Consider the following 19,392-nt stretch of genomic DNA (forward strand, 5'->3'; position numbering starts at 1 on the left):
TTCCTGGATTCAAGTCTCATGAGACCAGTCTGAACTTCCGGCACTGTGCAGCTCAGATTTGCAGAGAGCTGAGTCAGGGTGGGGAAGCAGGAAGCCCTTTGTTTGTGAGAGGAAAGAGACTGAGTAAAGTCTGGGGGAATATATGAGAGAGCAAGTAGACTGGATGAAGGCTACGGGTAGACAAATAGAGAGAGAGAGAGAGACTGGATGGGAAGGGATGACTGTTGTATTTTGCCACTACAGTGGTACCTTGGATTACGAACATAATCCGTTCCAGGAGCATGCTTGTAATCCAAAACACTCGTTTATCAAAGCAAAGTTCCCTATAGAAAATAGTGGCAACACCAACGATTTGTTCCAGAACCCGGGGTCTGTACCTGACGGGTACTGCAGCGCTGTCTTCTCCGTCCACCTCCTCCGTCTGTCATCCGAAGAAGAACCCCACAGTGCCGCTTCGGGGGGGGGATGCATCTAATGTCTGCCAGCCGCCGGAGAACCCCGCAGTGCTGCTTCAGAGGGATGCCTCCTCCATCTGCCGGCCAGCCCTCCATGTCGGATGCCCCCCGCATGCTGGAGAGCCCCCACCTGAGCCGCTTCGTCTTTCAGCCAGCCTTCCACGTCGGGTGCCTTTTGCAGGTTGGAGGGCCTCTGGGCCTGCGCGGCCGGGTGCCGTCCCGCCTGCGCTTTGCGTGTGATGCACACAGCGTCAATCATCGGCGTTGTGCGTGTCATGCGCGGCGTGCGGGTGGGGCAGCGCTTGGCCGCGCAGGCCCAGACAGAGGCCCTCCAACCTGTGGAAGGCACCTGACGTGGAAGACTGGCCAGAAGAAGAATCCCCCGAAGTGGCGCTTTCTGGGCTGTAAGTGCTCGTTTATCTGGGCAGTGCTCGGTTTGCGAGTCAAAGGTTTGCTGAGTGTTTTGCTCGTCTTGCAAAAACCCTCGCAAACCGGGTTACTCGCAAACCGAGGTTCCACTGTATTTGACAAAGCATATGACAAAATAATGCGGGTTTTGGCCCTCTGAATGTTAAAGAATATAAAATGTGGCCCCAGATACAAAAAATGTTGGACAGCCTGGTTTACACAATTTATGGAAGACATGTCTTTAAATTATTAATTAAGCAGCATAGGTCTATTGATATTGTGAACTCCCTACTACCGATATGAGTTTAAATTATTACTAGCCATGTAGATTTGGGAGAGCTACCAGTGATCTCTGAGTGTGAGCAACAAGGAATTGGGATACTGCCAGATGCTTGTCCTGGATTGCTACTCTTAAGAGACAGCATGTTGTGCTTGATGGATTTTTGTTTATTACAGTGTTCCCCCGGTTGTTCACGGTCCCAGTTATTCGCGGTATTTTCCGTCTGCGAACTGTTGACAAGGAGAGGGCAGCAGGAGAGAGCAGCCGGAGCGCCGGCTTTGACACACAGCTCCTGATTGGTAAGGCCCGACTTAGTGCAGGAAGAGGCGGTCGGAGCATACAGCGAGTGATTTCCTTCACTCGCCGGCGCTCCGGCTGCTCTCTCCTGCTTCTCCCGCTGCCCTCTCCAGTCTCCCCCATTGAAAAACCATATTCGTGGTTTTTCACAATTTGCGGGGGTTCCTGGAATGGAACCCCCATGAATATCGGGAGAGTATTGTATTGACTTAATATACCACTTTAACTAACTTTGCAGGGCAATGTGGTTTACAGGCTAAAAGTAAACATAAGGAAAGAAATACAGTAAATAAAATAGTAAAGCACATTATTCTAGGACAAACAGGCAGTATATTCTCACATATGGGTGATGTCATCCACGGAGCCCAGTATGAACAATATGAAAAAAATAGTAAATATTGAAGAACTAAGGCCAGTACTGGGCAGACTTGCACGGTCTGTATATAGCCGTTTGGTTGAGGTTGGGATGGGGAGGGCTTCAACGGCTGGGAGGGTGTAGATGGGCTGGAGTGAGCTTTGATGGAGACTTCAGTAGTTGGAACCTAAACACAGTACCGGGTAGAGCTTTGAATTCTTGCCCAGAAATAGCTAAGAAGAAAAAAAAATTTAGATTGAATCAGGTTGGGCAGACTGGTGGACCATTCGGGTCTTTATCTACCATCATCTACTATGTTATTATGAAAAGTGAACTGTCACTTTAAGTGTTAAGAAACTTTGTGACTGCCCACATGGCATATGTGCGTTGACTGCCTTCCTACCCGCTGAGGCCTGTGGCACCTCAGTTCTTTGTTTTCAGTGGAGCGAAGTGGTACTCCGTTCAGCCTAAGTTTGCTTTCATGCTTTTGTGTATTTTTTTCTTTATTTTTCTTAACTAACGAGAGAGGGGAGAAGAATTTTCTTTTTTTCTCCTACTTTTCGGCGACAGTTGAGTTAAATTTCGCTGAAGTAATTTTTCCGTCTGTCAAGATTGTTGACGGGTTTTAAAAAGTGTGACAAGTCTATTTCTGCTGCAGACCCTCATAAATGGTGTCTACAGTGTATAGGCCCTGAACACAGAATTGAAACTTGTTTTCACTGTTCAACTTTAAAAGTCCTGCTCTCTTAAAGCCCGTCGTGCTCAACAGGAGCAGTTGTTCGGCGCTGCAATGGATATTGTCAACTCTCCCTCCATCCTTCTGTAGCAAGCTAGGGTGTTCCATATGTGAGTAGAGAATGACATGGTGATCGTTACCTGCGGCTAGCCGCGAGTAGCCGCGGGTAACCCGCCGAAACGGGGAAAGAAAAAATAGTGGTTGCTGCGGGGCGGGGACAAGGCCATTCACTGCCCCATGGCGCAGTGAGGCAATGAAGGATTGTGCGGTCCAGCAGCCCCCACCCACCCGATCGAAGCGTTCCACCATCTCCCTCCCTCCACCTCACCTTAGATGCAGAGTTTGCTGGCTTTCTTTTTTGCCCAGCCGCACGCTTTCAAAGAGCCGCGCATGCGCGGCTGCTCATGTTATTCAATCTTCTCCTCTGCTGCAACTTCCGGTTGCGTCGGAGGAGAAGATTGAACAACAGAGCAGCCGCGCGTGCGGCTGGGCAAAAAAGAAAGCTGGCAAAATCGGCATCTAAGATGAGGTGGAGGGAGGGAGTTGACTGAACGTTGCAATCGGGCGGGAGGGGGCTGCTGGACCGCACAATCGCGGCTCACATTAGGAAGGAGGGAGTGGGAGGGAAAGAGATTCTGGGCCAAGGGGATGAAGAGGGAGAGAAAGAAACCCACAGCAGGAAAGAAAGGGGAGGGCAGGCAGGTGAGCCAGATGCTGGAAGCGGAGGGGGGGGGAAGAAAGAGGGAAAGAAGCTAGATGGGGATGCAGAGAAGAGACACATTGGTGTGGAAGAGGAAGACAGGAGAAATCTGGACACAGGAAGGTAACAGAAACAGAGGGGAAATTATGTGCACGGGGGCATAGAGACAGAGACATAAAGGGGACATACATGCCAGGGGATGGTATATGGACACAGGAGGGGGGCAATGCCCGATACAAAGGGGAGATATTAGAAATGGGGAAAATAGGAACACAGAAGCGAGATTGTTTGGGGACCGAGCTCGCAGGCTCCAGCGGCTTGTACAAATTACATTGTAACATGCCACGAAAGTAAGAGGGAGGTAGATAGATAGGCTATGCGAGAAGAGCTGAAGGGTGGTAGAAAGGAACAGATGATGAAGGAGGGAGGGAAGGGTGGTGGTGGAAAGGAATAGAACAGACATTGAAGGAGGGTGGAGAGGAACAGACCCTGAAGGGAAATGTGGAAGACAGAGTGGGGAGAAGACACTGGAAGGGAAGACAGATGCCAGACTATGGGGGAGCGGAGGGAAGAAGATGTATGCTCCGACCGCCTCTTCCTGCACTAAAGTCAGGCCTTACCAATCAGGAGCTGTGTGTCAGTAAGGATGCCTCTCAGTACTGAGCAGCAGCGTCAAATCGCGCTCCTGCTATGCTGCTCAGCGGTTGATGGAACTCACGGCAGCCGGTTAGCAGCAGGGCAAGAACTTGGAAAGTTCAATCCTACCCGCTGCACCTCCACTGCGGATTGCCAAGATGAGGTACCGTATGAGGCTAGGGCAGGGAGGGAGGCGGGGGCAGAGCCCGGCAGCACCTGGCAGCGGCCTTAAAAAAAATTCTTGGAGGGGGCATTGACCCAAATATAAACCAGGACACCCATTTTTGGGGCCAATTTTTTGGCCCAAAAATCTCAGTTTATATTTGAGTATATATGGTAAGTAATATCATCCAAAACACCACAGTGAGGCTGATCTTCAACTTGAACAAATTCGACCACATAACCCCATTCTACCATAAACTGCACTGTCAGTTGAGGGAAGAGTCCTCTTTAAATCTGGATGCCTCTTCTACAAGGCACTACATGACCTACTGCCCAACTACCTTACTAAGCAGTTCCTGTTTTCCAGGCCTAGCTGCTCCACAAATCATCAACATTCTTTACCTTCCCCATGATCAAAGGCTGCACCTAGAAAAAGTAAATTAACAGACTCCTATCATACCAAGTTGTCTCCAGAGATCCAAAATGGAGTCTATTGGATAGAGTATTAGCTGCTTGCATTCACTTTAGAAAGCTTCTAAAAACTCACCTTTGTGCTAAACTATATAATCCTTCCTAAGATATATTTAGATATAATTATACCAGTGTTCTCCCCAGAAATTTTTTCTAGCCGGGTGGGACGGGACGGGGAAATATGTTGGTGCAAATTTGATGCTATGCAAATTAACCCTTCCTGCTTACAGTGAAGGAGTAAGAGTGGGGAAGAGGGTTGGCCCACGACCTGGAACTCTATGAAAGTTACCCCTCCCTGCTCACGGTGAAGGAGTAAGGTAGGGGTGTCCAACCTTTTGGCTTCCCTGGGCCACATTGGACAAAAAAATTTTCTGGGGCCGCACAAACACCAACACTAGCTGATGAGCAAAGAAAAAAGGCTGAGCAGGTCCCAAATTTGCAATCACTAATATAGAAGATGTACGTATCTAATAATAAACCTTCATTAAAGGGACACTGGAGAGGAACCCAAAAAAGCAGTAATTCTTACCCTGACTGAGTGATCCTCCATGTACACCGCTGACAGTGGGAGCAGCCACAAGCTTCCACATCCCCACTCTGATGAGCTGGGATGCGCGTTCCTGGTTCTCCCATTCACTTCTATTACAGTTATGGTGAGCCTCTTCAGAGGTGAGCCTCATCAGAGTGGGGATGCTGAATCAGCTGTCAGCAGCACATGTGGAGGATCATTTAATCAGGGTAAATATTACTGCTTTTTTGGGCCTCCTACCTGCCCCCCCCCTTGGTTTTCATGTATGCATGAAAGCAGGGGCAGCTTGAGGATATTGCCTTTGGCTGCAAAGCTAGGAGATTTTGAGTTGCCAGACTGGAGGAAGATATCTTCAGTTGGCAGGGCTTGCAAATCTCCACTAGCTCAAGTATTTATAAATTGCACTCAGGCAGGGAGAAACTTTGGTGCCCCTCCACTAATTTTGGGCTCCAGTCCCTCCCCCAAATCAGCTGTATATGACTACGCCACTGAATACAAAAATAATTGTGATGCACATATCCCAAAGCTAACATATTCCAGTTAATAAATTCATAATAAAACAATTTTTTCTACCTTATTGACTGGATGTTTTGCTTTTTGTCGATCTTCTACCAATTCTCTTTCCCATGTCTGCTGTCCAGTTTTTCTCCTCTTCTCGGTACTGTTCCATTCTTTCCTTATGCCCGTCTCCAACGTATTGAATTTTCCCTTTCAGCCTTCTTAACTTTTTCTCTTTTTTGCCTCTGTCCACTCAAATCTTGCCTTCTTTCTCACCCTTCTTCTTTATAAATGTTCAGCTACCTCTCAATTCTCCATCTTCTCTCAGTCCCTAGCTCTCCCATTTCCCATCTCACTCCTTTCCCAGCCTCCTATTTCCTTCTATCTATTCCCCATTACCACATTTCTACCACTGTACTCACTGCTCTCTCACTCATCTTATCATTTCCCTTTTGACCTCATCCACATGGCTCACCACTTTCAGAATCCCCCTCCCTCTCTCCACTGGTCAGGCTGTAACTCCCTGTCCCTTTCTTTCAATCTCCTGCCTAGCATCTTATCCCAGCTCTCTTCCCTCTTGTCCTCCCATGGGTCCATCTCTCCTCCTCTATCTCCATGGTCCAACATTTTGCTCCCTCTCTTTTCTGTTTTTTTTCTTCCCTCCCCCTTTGATGCTGAACAATGAAATGGAGGGGAAAAAAAGAGAGATGCTGCATCTCTGCCTTCCATCCACAGACCTAACATTTCTCCCTCCTTCCCATCCTAAGATCCAACTTCTCTCGCCAACTGACCCCATCCCATCTCTCACCCTGCCTGCCTCCCTTCCCAGCAGTTCTCCCTTCAAATAACTTTTTCCCTCTTCCTCCACACCAATGCTATAAATTCTGTGCAGGGCATCAGGATTATGCAGGTAAGATGAACTAGACCATTTCTAGAATGCTTTTGAAGAGTTATCAAATGTATCTACAATTGATCTGGATCTCTAGAGCAGCGTTCCTCAACCTTTTGACACCTATGGACCGGCGGAAATAAAATAATTATTTGTGAACCGGCACCAGTCCATGGACCGGCAGTTGAAGAACACTGGGCTAAGTCATGCCCATCTCCACTCAATCTCTGCCCCAAACCCCGCCCCCATAATAATACTAATTGTAACACCATTTGTTCCATTCATTTTTCATATAAACACATAATATAAATGTATTAACAACACATAATGCTTAACCACAAAATTAAAATACACAAAGCACACCGTATGCTTTTTAACATTCATTCCTAAACAGATAACCCCATGCAAATGCAGGACCAAAAACTAAAAGTACTAATATTTACAAACAAACCCTAAGATGCAAGACTGCAAGCAGTACAACCCCAGACAAAAAGAAACATGCATTTCTTCATGAACAGACAAATTAATAATTAAATTAAAAAACCCAGACAAATCAATCACTAAATAAAAAAAATAAAAGCATTTCCCCTACCGTTGTTGTCTCTCTCCTTCCATGTGCCTTGCCTTCTGGCCTGCCCCCTCCGGTGTTATCTTTGGGCTGGTCCACTTTGCGATCAATGCAGCATGTTTGGGCTGGCTCCCTGAGTGCTGCATTGCACAAAGCTATGGGCAGCAGCTCCTTGCATGCATCCTGCGCCTCATCTGGAAGCCTTCCCTCTGACGTTGCGATGTCAGAGAGAAGGCTTCCGGTTCAAGCGCAGGCCGCGTGGAGGAGCCTTTTCCTATGGCTTTGTGCACTGCAGCACTCAGGAAGCTGGCCCGAAGACGCCGCGTTGATCGCACCGTGGACTGGCAGCTGAAGAACGCTGTCTTGGGCCTGATGGACATGCCGGCCCTGTGAACCGGCAGAAAATTTCTGCAGACTTGGCACCGGTCCACGGACTGGCGGTTGAAGAACACTGCTCTAGAGCACCTGGTTTTGGGCATTTCCACCAGCTGTGTGCAGTGAACTTTTATCCCTCTACACGAGGAACTATTCTCTGGGAATAATTTTTAGTCTTCTTCCTTTTGGATAGAGTGATTGTCATTCAAACAGTCATAACTGCCAATTAGAAATAAATTTAAAGAAATGGGTCAAGTTATTTTGGTCTGTTCCCATTTTGTACTGTATATGAAGGTTTCAATCCCTTATACAAAGTTCTGAGTTTATTCAAGACCACATATATGAAATACCCCAAAATACTCACCATTTCACCAAGTAATAATTCAGAAACTCCAGTCAGAGTCTCAGGACTCCTACAGTCACTTTGGTTCTTGGGACACATTTTTTTTGCAAGCCGCGCACCAATCCTTTTCCCTGTCTCTACTCCAGGGGTGTCCAACCCGCGGCCCGACAAGGAGTTTTGTGCGGCCCAACTTCTCTCTCCCTCCGGTGGTAGTTTTCTGGCTGGCTCCCTTCTGCAGTCGGCTGCGGGTGGCATCGGCTCCTCGTGCACGCGATTTATGGCTGATTCGGAAGCCTTCTCTCTGATGTCGTGAACCGACGCCACCCGCAGCCGACTACAGAAGGGAGCCGGCCAGAAAACTACCGCCGGAGGAAGAGAAAAGCTGGGCCACACAAAACTCCTTGTCGGGCCATGGATTGGACACCCCTGGAGTAGGGACAGGGAAGAGGATTGGAGCGCGGCTTTGATGCTGGTGGTGCAGATGCAAGATGACAGCCGGGCGCTCACCTAAATTAGCCGGGCGCAGCGCCCGGCTAAAACACGCTAGGGAGAACACTGTTGTACCATTTAACTGCTTTTGCCTAAGTTATAATGTAGCTCACTGACAATGATCAGTCAGCTTCTTTTGTAAACTGCATAGAACTGAAATGCTTTTGCTATATATAAATATGTTCAAAACTGTTTATTAGCCAAAATACACAATCCAAAATTACAAAGACAACAAGCAACACAGACCGATTTTTTATAAACCCCAAAAAATATCCCCTCCCTCCACCCAAAAGAGAGAGAAAAAAAACCAACAAAAAAACCCCCCAACAAAAAAAAGGCATGGTTCAACATGAGAGCAAGTACCACAGATACTACAAGGAGACAACCACTCTACAGTCAAATATTTAGTACATGACTATGAACATACCTGGTCAGATTGCGATATATAAATAAAAAATTGTTATGATCTAAGATAACTGTCTTTGACTAAAGACAGAAAGAATGAAAGATCAAGATTTGGTTATTTAATCCATGCCAGGGGAATATGATCAAGACGGAAAGATCTGTAGTCTAAACCAATATGGCACATCTTGTGTTCCTAGGATCAGTGTCTAGGGTCTGACAGGGTGGAGACTTGATCAGAGGGTATGCTTTTGTGCCCAGTAGCCCCTGTTTATTCAGACTGTTCTCCCTATTGAAAGTACATGAAAGATGGGCGAAGGAGGACATATAAGCACCTAATGTTTTCCACAGCAAAAAAAAGAAACTGATTAGGTAGAGGATGAACATGGATTACTGGGAAGAAAAAGGGGAAAGGGAAGCAGTACCATAGAGTTTCATGGAAGTTTAGGAGGAAGGAGAATGGTGCATGAGTAAAAGGGAGGAAAGATGTAGAGTAAGGAAGACAATAGCACATATCATTGGAGAATGGGAATGAGAATAATGAAGCGTTATTTATTTTTTGTTTACTGAGGTTGTTTTTGTGTTTTGTTTTTTTAACAGTTCCAGGATTTGGACCCAATCAATTTGGGGTACCTCCCCTTCCACCCAATCAGATGGGAGGAATGCCTTCTGGGAAACCCATGGTAAGGCAGGAAAACTTTGAGACAATGACTCTTGAGTTTTAGAAAATTAATTCTATGCTTTGTATTTGACCATAGTCTGTTAGACTGAAGTTTGCAGCAGTGATGTTTTCTTGCATACATAAATGTCTTTCTGTATTTATATGTATATATATATAGATATGTAACCCACAGTTGTATCTGTGCTGTGTCTGGGATTTCTGACCTGGGTTTGGAGGTGGAGAGAAATAAGACAATAGTAATGTCATATCATTGATTAAATGGAGATGACAGCAACACTTTCCATGTTGTACATGTGATTAGAGTGTGTGAATGGGAACATCTCTATACTTAGTCAGTGTCTCATCCTTTTCCCCCCCTCCCCTTTTTCCAGTTTGCCCAACAGGTGCCTCAGAAGCTGCAGTATCAGCATTCCTTCCCCTCAGGTCCTAATTCTGGCTTCCTGTTCTCCCCCCATCCTCTTAGCGACTTCCACCCTTTCCAGGATGATCTCATGATGAAGAGTGGCCCCTTTGCCAACTGGTCCATCCCCTATGATGCTTCTGGTCCCTCCAAATTTCCAAATCATCTATCTTGCAAGGCTTCCCCCTCATCGGGGCCAGCATCTTCCCCCTCTTCCCCTTCAGATGGTGAGGAACAGAATGGGAGCAATTCTAAGTAAGTACCTTTACTACCCTTTCTTTGCAATGATAATGATAAAAGTTTGAATGAACTAAGTGAAGTTCACAGCGGCTGTTATCTTTCAGTGGGTGATATGGTCTGTCTTTTTCTCTTTCTCAGCCATGTAACAGAAGTGATTAAATCTGGATGGGAAGATACTGGTGGTGAGAAGCCGCCCCATGGTTGGGGACAGCATTCTGGGGATTCTTCTGCTGGACTGAGTGGTACTGATGCCCAGATCCCATCCCTTCTGTCTATGGCAACACGCAATCACATGGATATCACCACACCGCCCCTACCACCAGTAGTACCAGAAGTTCTTCGTGTGGCTGAGCACAGGCATCGGCGAGGTCTTATGTACCCTTACATTTATCACATCCTAACAAAGGTTAGAGCACTGGGAGAGAGAAATGCTCTGTAATTCTGAGAGTTTTCTTTAAGAAGATAAAATTTTCATATCCTTCCCCCCTCCCCTCCTCATATGAGTAGTTTTCAGGGATGATAAGCATTTAGGTGTATTACATGGTTTCCACTCATTCTGTTTTGGTTTAGCTCAGGGTATTCAGACCAGTCCAGAACAAATAGGTTATGTCCAACCAGCAAAAGGAGACAGAGAAAGTAGTTCCCAGTGATTCATCCTTTAAAAGGATTGTGTAGCATAGAATGTTCAGCATGTTTCTGTCTTCCAGCGGATGGTGGATGGGATGATGCAGCTCCTTGGTGCTTGTTTCTCAGCTCCTGGCCTCTTTTGTTCCAGTTGTCAGTTGAGCAGGGGTCAAATTCAAATTGTGCTAATTTTTCTTGCCTGAATAATGTTTGAGCCAGGATGACGCTCCATGGAACCAGGTCCCTCATCCTTCAGCTAGGGTGACACTTGGTACAGGCTCCCTCCCTCCTCCAACTTCACTCCTTTCCTGAATGGCAGCTGTAGAGGTGAAATGAGGCTACTTTTTATGGTCTTATTCAACCTCTTGTGTGTGATAGCGTCCTGGCAAGTATGCAGTCTTTATTTACACATTGAGGTAAGTGGGGTCTCTGTGGCTTAGCAGGTGAGTATTTTATGTAGGTTCCAACCATAGCTGGGTGACGAGAAACTTTTTTTCTGAGCCCCTTAAGTTATGACATGTTTATTTTCCTTTTTCTGGCAAATAGCAAATGAATGTCTAAATATTTTAACCAAAATTAAGGTTTTAATTTCCTGCTGGGTTTCTTTCTTTCTTTCTTTCTTTTTTTTCAGCACAACTATTCTTTCTTTCCTACCTACTTATTTTTGTGTGTACTCTGCAACACAGTTGGGCAAGCTTTGTTTCTCTACTCTGTTTTGTTGGAGCTACCATGTGAACTGGATTGTATTTTAATAATTTGAAAATCTTTTTATTGAAATTGATGAAACAATATCTATAATAAGGTACACTAATAACAACTTTACAATTATGATACCAAATCAAAGCAACAGATTGACACTGTCGGGTACCCCTGCGAACGTATCAAAAGCGACTTTGTGGCTCTGGGAGAGAAGGTGAAACAATCGGGTGCGCAGGTGGTATTCTTGTCCATCTTCCCTGTCGAGGGTAAGGGTCAGGTTAGAGAAGCATGCATCCCCTTACAGGGAGGAGTCAAGATGGCGACAGTGTGAAGATCGCGATCTTACCAGCAGTCCAGGAGCATTTTCCTCTATCGAATTCAGCAATGTCTCACTCTAAACGGAAGGATAGCGTCCGTTCTGAGCCTGCTGCAGCCTGGACTTCTACCCCTATCCAGCAATCTATCCTTGACTTTGCCACAGCTTCTTTTGACCCCAATGCTCCTGGGGGTAGGCTCAGGCTTTCTCCAGCTGGAAGAGCGACTGGGGACTTTGGGCAGGAGGTTTCTCTCTCCCCTCTGGAGCCTGTTCTGCCTCTACACCCTGCCCAACTCGCGGTCCGATCGGAGGTTCCCTTTTCGGAAGTGAGCGCTGGAGAGACCCCGTATCAGGGGATTGGACTCGAGATAGCCAAAGGAGAGCAGGGAGCAGCGCGAGCCCCCACTACAGCTGGCTCTGAATTAACAAAGTCACCCCTCTCTCTGTGTTCCTCGAGAGAGTAAATGTGCAACTTACCTAGTCGTTCTTCATAAGGGACATCCTTAAGCCCTGAGACCATCTTGGTGGCCAATCGTTGAACCGATTCCAGTCTTAGCACATCCTTCCGGTAGTGTGGCCTCCAAAATTGTACATAGTATTCCAGATGTGGTCTCACCATGGACCTGTACAGCGGCATTACCACCTCGGGCTTCCGGCTGACAAACCTTCTCCGGATACAACCCGGCATTTGTCTAGCCTTGGATGAGGCTTTCTCTACTTGATTGGCTGCCTTCATATCTTCACTAATGATTACTCCCAGGTCTCGTTCTGCCACAGTTCTGATTAAGGTCTCACCATTCAGAGTGTAGGTTCTTCATGGGTTTCTGCTACCAAGGTGCATAACCTTACACTTCTTGGCATTAAAATTCAGCTGCCAAGTAGTAGACCAGTGCTCTAGAAAAAGTATGTCCTGTGTCATAGTGTCGGGCATGGTATCTCCACCCATTATGTTGCATAATTTAGCATCATCGGCAAATAATGCAATTTTACCCCAAAGTCCCTGAGGCAGATCGTGTATGAAGATATTAAATAGGATTGAACCCAGGACCGAGCCTTGCGATACTCCACTGTGCACTTCCGACTTTTCAGAGGGAGTACCGTTTACCACCATCCTCTGATATCTGCCACTGAGCCAGTCCTTAACCCATGCAGTTAATATTTCTCCTAATCCCACCGTTCAGCGAGTGGTGCAGGACCAGGCAGGAGCTCAAGAAGCTCCCTCCTGCATGCTGGTGCACCGCTGGCCATGAGATCGGAAGGAGGGGTGCAGGGCAGAAGCGTAGAAAGTTTTGCTCCTGCCCATACACCGCTGGACCACAAGGAATGCGAGAAAAAGGTACCCAGGGGGGGTAAAAAAATTGTTAGTATTGGCCGAGATGGGAGGGAACCCCCCTGTCCCGGCCTACCACTAGACCACCAGAGGGAGAAGAGGGTACAGGGCAGGAAGGTGGGACATGGTGCAGAGCCTGGCAGTTAGTGAGGGGGGCTGGCTGCATAACCTTGTAGGGCAGGGAGGGAAGGGGGCTGGGTACAGAGCCTGGTAGGGAAGGGAGCTCGGTTCAGAGCCTTGCAGGATAGGGAGAGAAGGGGGCTGGGTGCAGAATCTGGCAAGTAGTGAGGGGGGCTGGGTGCAGAACCTTGCAGGAAGGGAGGCTGAGTGCAGAGCCTGGCAGGGGAGGGTGTGAGGGAAGGGACACTGGGTGCAGATCTTGGCAGGGCATGGCACTTGAATATTAAGCCCCCATCTTATATTTGAGTCAACCATTTTTCTTCCTTTTTGGGAGGAAAAATGGGAGTCTCGACTTATATTCGGATCGACTTGTATTCATTTATATACGGTAATCTAGCCATAAAATTGAGAGCGGAAGAATCCCTCCTAAATTTTAAAAGGCATTTAAAGGCCTATTATTTTTAATTGGCTGTTTTGCATTGATAGGATTTTAATTCAGTACTGCAACCTGCATTATTTAATTATTATTTCATCTTTTTATTTTATTTTTATTTTATATTTAATTTCTTATTTTATTTGTATTTTTATTGAAGAATATATTAAATATTTTATGATACGTAGTTTATTTTGCTTTGTCTTTCCTATTTTTAAATGGAGTTCTTTTCATTACTTTTATTGGATTGGATTGTTAACCGCTTTGATCCTTTTTGGCAAATTGGATGGTATATAAAGATTTTAATAAACATAAACATTTATACCTCAGAAATTGCACAGACCTCAACCGTTAAAGGAATTCCCTGTGTCTCTTATGTTTCAGTGGAGTTTGATTGCTTTAGTACCAACTGAGGAGGGTGCTGTTCTCCACTGCAGAAGGGGAAGAGTTTCAAGTTCTTAAAGCGATACCCTTCTGCACTTTTGCGGGAAGTGGGAGTCAGCAGCTCAAGTAAGGACTCCTGTGTATCCTAACAGAACCCAGATTATCAAGGTAAGAACCTAATCTGTCGTCCCTCACTGGCATTACCTCTGCCTGGAAATCCAGTAAAATTCAGGCCTTGTCTCAGCGCTGCACACATTTGGGTTTGGGATAATTATATGTAGTATAATAGATTAATTAAGATGAAAATCAGACATTAACTTTTGGGGAAAATCTGGATGGGTGTCAAGTAGTGCTGCCTGATTCAGGAAAAAAAAAAATTGATTCGATTCAGCCTATTGAATCGATTTTTCGATTCAATTCGATTTTCCTGCTCAATTGGGTATTTTTTTCAAACATCCTGGTGGGTTTATTTTATAGCCTATTCACCCACTCCACCCCCCTTTGCCCTCTCCCACCCACACTGGTGCTGTGGTGTAAACAAAATAAACAAACAAAAAAGACTTTTCCTCTCTATGTTAAATCCTACCTCATGTTCGCAGTCTAATACCAGCTCTGGCAGGATACACATTTCAAATCTGACATATTGTAATCACAAGGATAGCACAAGAGTGTGTGTGTGTGTGATATATCATGGTAAAAGATTGCTAATCATGCAGGATTATATGAGGAATTAGACAAGATAAAGTGAACCTACCGAAATAACGTGATCTTACAAATGTGGGATAACCTCAAAGGCTAGGTTAGCCTTTAGAAAGCTAAACAACTATAAAACCAAAAAATGTGCAAGGTTGCATAACATCAAAAAGAGAAACAAAAGTAAAAAAATAAATAAAAAAAGTAAAAAATAGTGCTATATGGTGTCATAAAAGTAAAAATTAGGTGAGAAAATAATGACTCAAAAAAGTGGAGCACAAAAAGCTCTACTACAACCATAAAGTGATAAAAGGAGGAGCCTCAAGCACAAGGGATTACCAAAATGGACCCAATTTAAACCGGATAAATGGAAAACCAATCATATAACTACAAAATAAAATACCATGACGTTAAAACGTAATTATAGTAAACAGCGTAGCATGGCTTAAAACAACAGTACTAATGTAGGATAAAATATAAAATAAAATCTTATAAAAACATGAAGAGAGAATTAGTGAAAAGGGGCAAAAACACGACAGCAAAGAAACTAAAAGTTCACGGAGGAACGTGCAGAGATCAACCTGTGCATATAATGTGATACAAGCACCAATGTGCAAGAGCGATCCAAGTGAAATGATGGGAAACCTAAATAAAAATGGTCTAAACCTAGTCTGGCCACCAGGTAGCACAGAATCTGGGCGCAGGAAACACGATAATATAGGACACTGCCACAAGAGAGTAAAAGCACAAACATGTGCACAGAAACTCAAGTGACAAGACGCTCCTAACAAATAGTATGAGGATACGTACTGACAACGGCAGATATGTGAAAGGAGGCAGGACTCAGCATGCACATAAGAGACTAGAAAGATAATAAGGACCGTGCAGGAAATCCAACAACAAATATAAATGTAAAATGAAGTAGTGTTAGCACTGATATGCTAGAAACGATCCAAACAAGAGAAGATATAGATCGACTAAAAAGTGAATACATAAATAGAACTTACCCAAATAGAGCCGCAAATAGGCACAGGATATGCAGTGTAAAAAGATGCTGTGGGAAACAGAAAGCAAGGTATGCTAGGGGAATGTGACGTGGAGGCACATGATTGGAGGAGAACAATACCATGTGATGAACTGTGTGAGAGAGTAAGGGGCTCTGCCTAAACTATCAGCCGGATTGTAGGCAGTGCAAAAGGGGGGGGGGGGGCTGAGGCAAAATTACATGAAGGCACAGGAAGGAGGGCATCAAATCAGGAGGCAGATTTTTTTTAAAAAAGAAATCGATTCAAATCGATTCACCCAAAGTGAAATCGGGCAGCACTAGTGTCAAGTACCTATCCAGATTTTCCTCAAAGGATAAGTCTGATTTCCATCTTAACTAATCTGTTGTACTACATATACTTTTTCCAAAACCATATGTGTGCAGCACTAAGGTAGCAATAGGTTAATGCATCCATTCAATCCCTTCCACCTTCATGCATCAGTTGAAGACCAGCTGAAGTGCAAAGGATATTACACAAGCTCAGAAGCTCCTGCAGATGTTTTTTTTCTGGGCTCTAGGAGAAAGATCAGTCTGTGGTTCTGCTGATGACATCACCATTTGTGCGGCTGCATAATCCTGCAATCTGTGGAGAACTGTTATAAGCAAGTAACACCACTTTCTGGAGTTATATAAATAAATGGGGTCTATACTTACTTGTGATTTCATCTCTTGTAACTCTTTTTGTGTATTTTCTCCCTAGGGTGAGATTAAGGTCCCAGTATGCATTGAGGATGAGTGTAACCCTGATCTCCCCCCATCTGCCATTCTATACCGTCCAGCACGTCAGTATGTTTATGGTGTCCTCTTCAGCCTTGCAGAGACACAGCGCCGACTAGAACGTCTTGCCATGCGTCGACGTGTCCCTATAGAAGGTAATTTATGTCTGAATTTCTGGAGTAGTTGAAAACTGAGCATTTCTGAAAAGCTACAGGTGCTAATTTAACCTTTCAACCATTCAAGAAGCAGAAGTTCATTGAGCAGAACACTTGTTAGCCTCTCTATGCTTGGGTACAGACTGATGGGAGGAGCTAAGTTAGCCTATGATGTACCCTAGAGGCGGAGTGAAAAACTTATAGTTCTCTTTTGCAACCATGTGGGTAAAGGGAAATAACCCTATGGTCTAGGACAGGGGTGCCCACACTTTTTTGGCTTGCGAGCTACTTTTAAAATGACCAAGTCAAAATGATCTACCAACAATAAAATTTTTAAAAAACACAAAGCACACTGTACGCAGAGAAAATGTTAATTATCATTTATATTCAGGGTTTTTTTTTTCAAATTGGTCAAGGCAGATGAATTTAAAATATGCAATGTCGCCTTAGTAACAACTATACAAAAATAGACAAATATACTCCCTCCCTTTTTACTAAACCGTGATAGCGGGTTTTAGTGCAGGGAGCTGCACTGAATGCCCCGCGCTGCTCTCAACGCTCATAGGCTCCTTGTGCTAAAATCCGTTACTGCGGTTTAGTAAAAGGGGGCCATAGTGCAAAATATAGACAGCAGCTATAAATTCTCAAAACGGACACATTTTGATCACTAAATTGAAAATAAAATCATTTTTCCTACCTTTGTTGTCTGGTGATTTCATGAGTCTGGTTGCACTTTCTTCTTCTGACTGTGCATCCAATATTTCTTCCCTTTCTGCCTCCTGCATGCTTCATCTCCTCCAGACCTCATTCCATTCCCCAGCCAACATCTCTGTCCTTCCATGAGTCCAACTTTTTCTTCCTCTCTCCCTGCCACCCTCCCCTTTCTTTCGTTCTTTCTTTCTCCCTCCCCAAGCCACTGCCGGGGCTGTCATCTGGGAATAGGCCCCCAACCCACCGCCGACTTCTGAGCCCCCAAGCCACCGCAGACACCGCCGTTGCTGAGTTCTTCATTTTCCGACACTGCAACAGGCCAGCAGCCTTCTCCCTAACGTCAATTCTGACGTTGAAGGGCCCGGAACTTCCTCTCCGACGTCAGAATTGACATCGGGGGGAACACTTCTGCAGGAAAAGCTTGGGGCGGTGGTGGGGAACGTAGGGGAGAGGAAGGCTGATCGGCTCAGTAGATCGCGAAGGCAACGTGAGCCTATCACGGAGCCCGGGATGGGCTCCGTGATCGACCTCACGTTGCCTTCGAAACCTACCGGTCGATCGCGATTGACGTATTTGGCTCCCCTGGTCTAGAATGTCTCACCTGCCTACTGGAAAAGAGCTTACCAGGGTAAGTACATAATTTCCTTATACTATACATCAAAATCAACTGATTTTTGTCCATCCTTATGATTCTTAGAGGTTCCATTATCAAAGCAAGAAATTAAGTGAAAGAAGAAACCTCTGATATTTAAGTGAGTTAGATACTGGCATTTTATTGCTTGCCTTTTCAAGTTCAAGATCAAGATGAATTATTATAGGGTACTGTAGATTTTTTTGTTGCAGAAGGCTAATACACCATCTAGATTTACTATCCTGTGAAAATGTGTTAGTGTTATTCTTGTACAATCCCCCTTTATTCTGGGACCAGTGGATTTATGCATACTTTGCCGCCAGACACTGTAGGAAGCCTCAAATGATTGAAGCCTTAACTCTTCCCTTTGCTAGCATATCCTGGAGCATGTCCCTTAGACACCAGACTTGCTTTCTACAAGCCAGCCTCTAGGAGCTTATCTCTTCTGCTCGTGTTTCTTTTGCTAGTTTTCAGTATTTTTTTCAGTTTCCTTTGCCTTTGTGCTATGGAAGTTTCCTGAGGAGACATCCTTGTGGCGGGAGATCGCAAACTGTTGGAGAATGTGTACTGGGGGGTGCCCTGCATGGCAGTAAGCCCCCTGTACTGTCTACAGGACAGATTGGGGCTCCGGGATCAAGAGCTAGCTCACCCCAGGTTCATCCGCTAGTGGGTGTAGCGCAGGCTGAGCGGTTCTGTAAAGGTGCGACTGGAATCGGAGCTGAACTGCGTGCCTCACGCAGGTGGTTGTGTAATGTATCCAAGGGTGGCAGAAGTCACCGGCCATGGTGGTCGGGCTGGTGGGGCAGTCAGAAGACTTGAACTCCAGTTTCCTGAGGCTTTAGATCTCCCTACATGCTGTTCCAGCATTTCCTGCACTTTCTCCCATTCCGCACAATGGAATAGTGAGTAACAGACTGACAGCCTGTTTAACGATTGGGGGGTCTTAAAAACGGGGTTTTGGGTGGTTTCCATGCATGCCCTACTCCTCCCTACCTCTAAAACTCCAAATTTTCATTTTCTAGGGATTCCTGTTCCTTTCCCAGGCCATTTTATTGCAAAATCAGCACTTCTGTGGCCATCTTGGATTTTTCCTGATTTGAATAAAACTATATTTTTTATAGTTAGGAATTTAGTTTTGGCTCCAAATTTCACAGATGGCCTTCCCAGGTCGGGATGTAATGAATTCATGCCTCGTTTGTGGCAGATGGCTGTCAGATGGACAGCCGTGTTCCATGTGCACTGTTGCCCTCGAGAGGGGCGAAGTTTGTACAGATGTGGTGATTTCCAGCTCATGGGAGAATGTCCTTGAGCCTTCTGCCCCAGTTTATGCAAAAATCACATCTGGGGACTCTTGGGAGAACATAAAATGCAAATGTGGTTCCGGAGAAAAGCCTCATATAAGTTTTCTAAGCACTCTTGAGTCTGAGGTGCACAGGGTGGCTCTCGCCATGAGAGATCTTTTCCCCCCGGAATTTGTGAATATACTCTATTAGGCATATTTAGTTAAGAAGTCCATGCCTGTGGTCCCTCTTCCCCCCCCCCCCGGGCCGTTTGTATAGACTACGCCTCCACTGGACCCGAGCCTTTCACTTTGTTCTCTGGCAGGGATCCTGGAGCGG

The 19,392-nt window shown here is 45.4% G+C and overlaps 1 protein-coding gene across 2 annotated transcripts in view; it reads left to right on the plus strand.

The window, feature by feature from the left end:
• The window catches only part of FAM120C (family with sequence similarity 120C), a 183,763-nt gene that overhangs the window by 100,367 nt on the left and 64,004 nt on the right, over window positions 1–19,392 (plus strand). For both annotated transcript variants that reach the window (XM_033921801.1, XM_033921812.1), the window contains exons 6-9: window positions 9,194–9,276; window positions 9,647–9,930; window positions 10,054–10,321; window positions 16,260–16,431. In XM_033921801.1, coding sequence (XP_033777692.1) covers window positions 9,194–9,276; window positions 9,647–9,930; window positions 10,054–10,321; window positions 16,260–16,431 — 807 coding nt within the window. The remainder of the gene's footprint in view (window positions 1–9,193; window positions 9,277–9,646; window positions 9,931–10,053; window positions 10,322–16,259; window positions 16,432–19,392) is intronic.

This window comes from Geotrypetes seraphini, chromosome 1, assembly GCF_902459505.1.
Source record: "Geotrypetes seraphini chromosome 1, aGeoSer1.1, whole genome shotgun sequence".
NCBI lineage: Eukaryota > Metazoa > Chordata > Amphibia > Gymnophiona > Dermophiidae > Geotrypetes > Geotrypetes seraphini.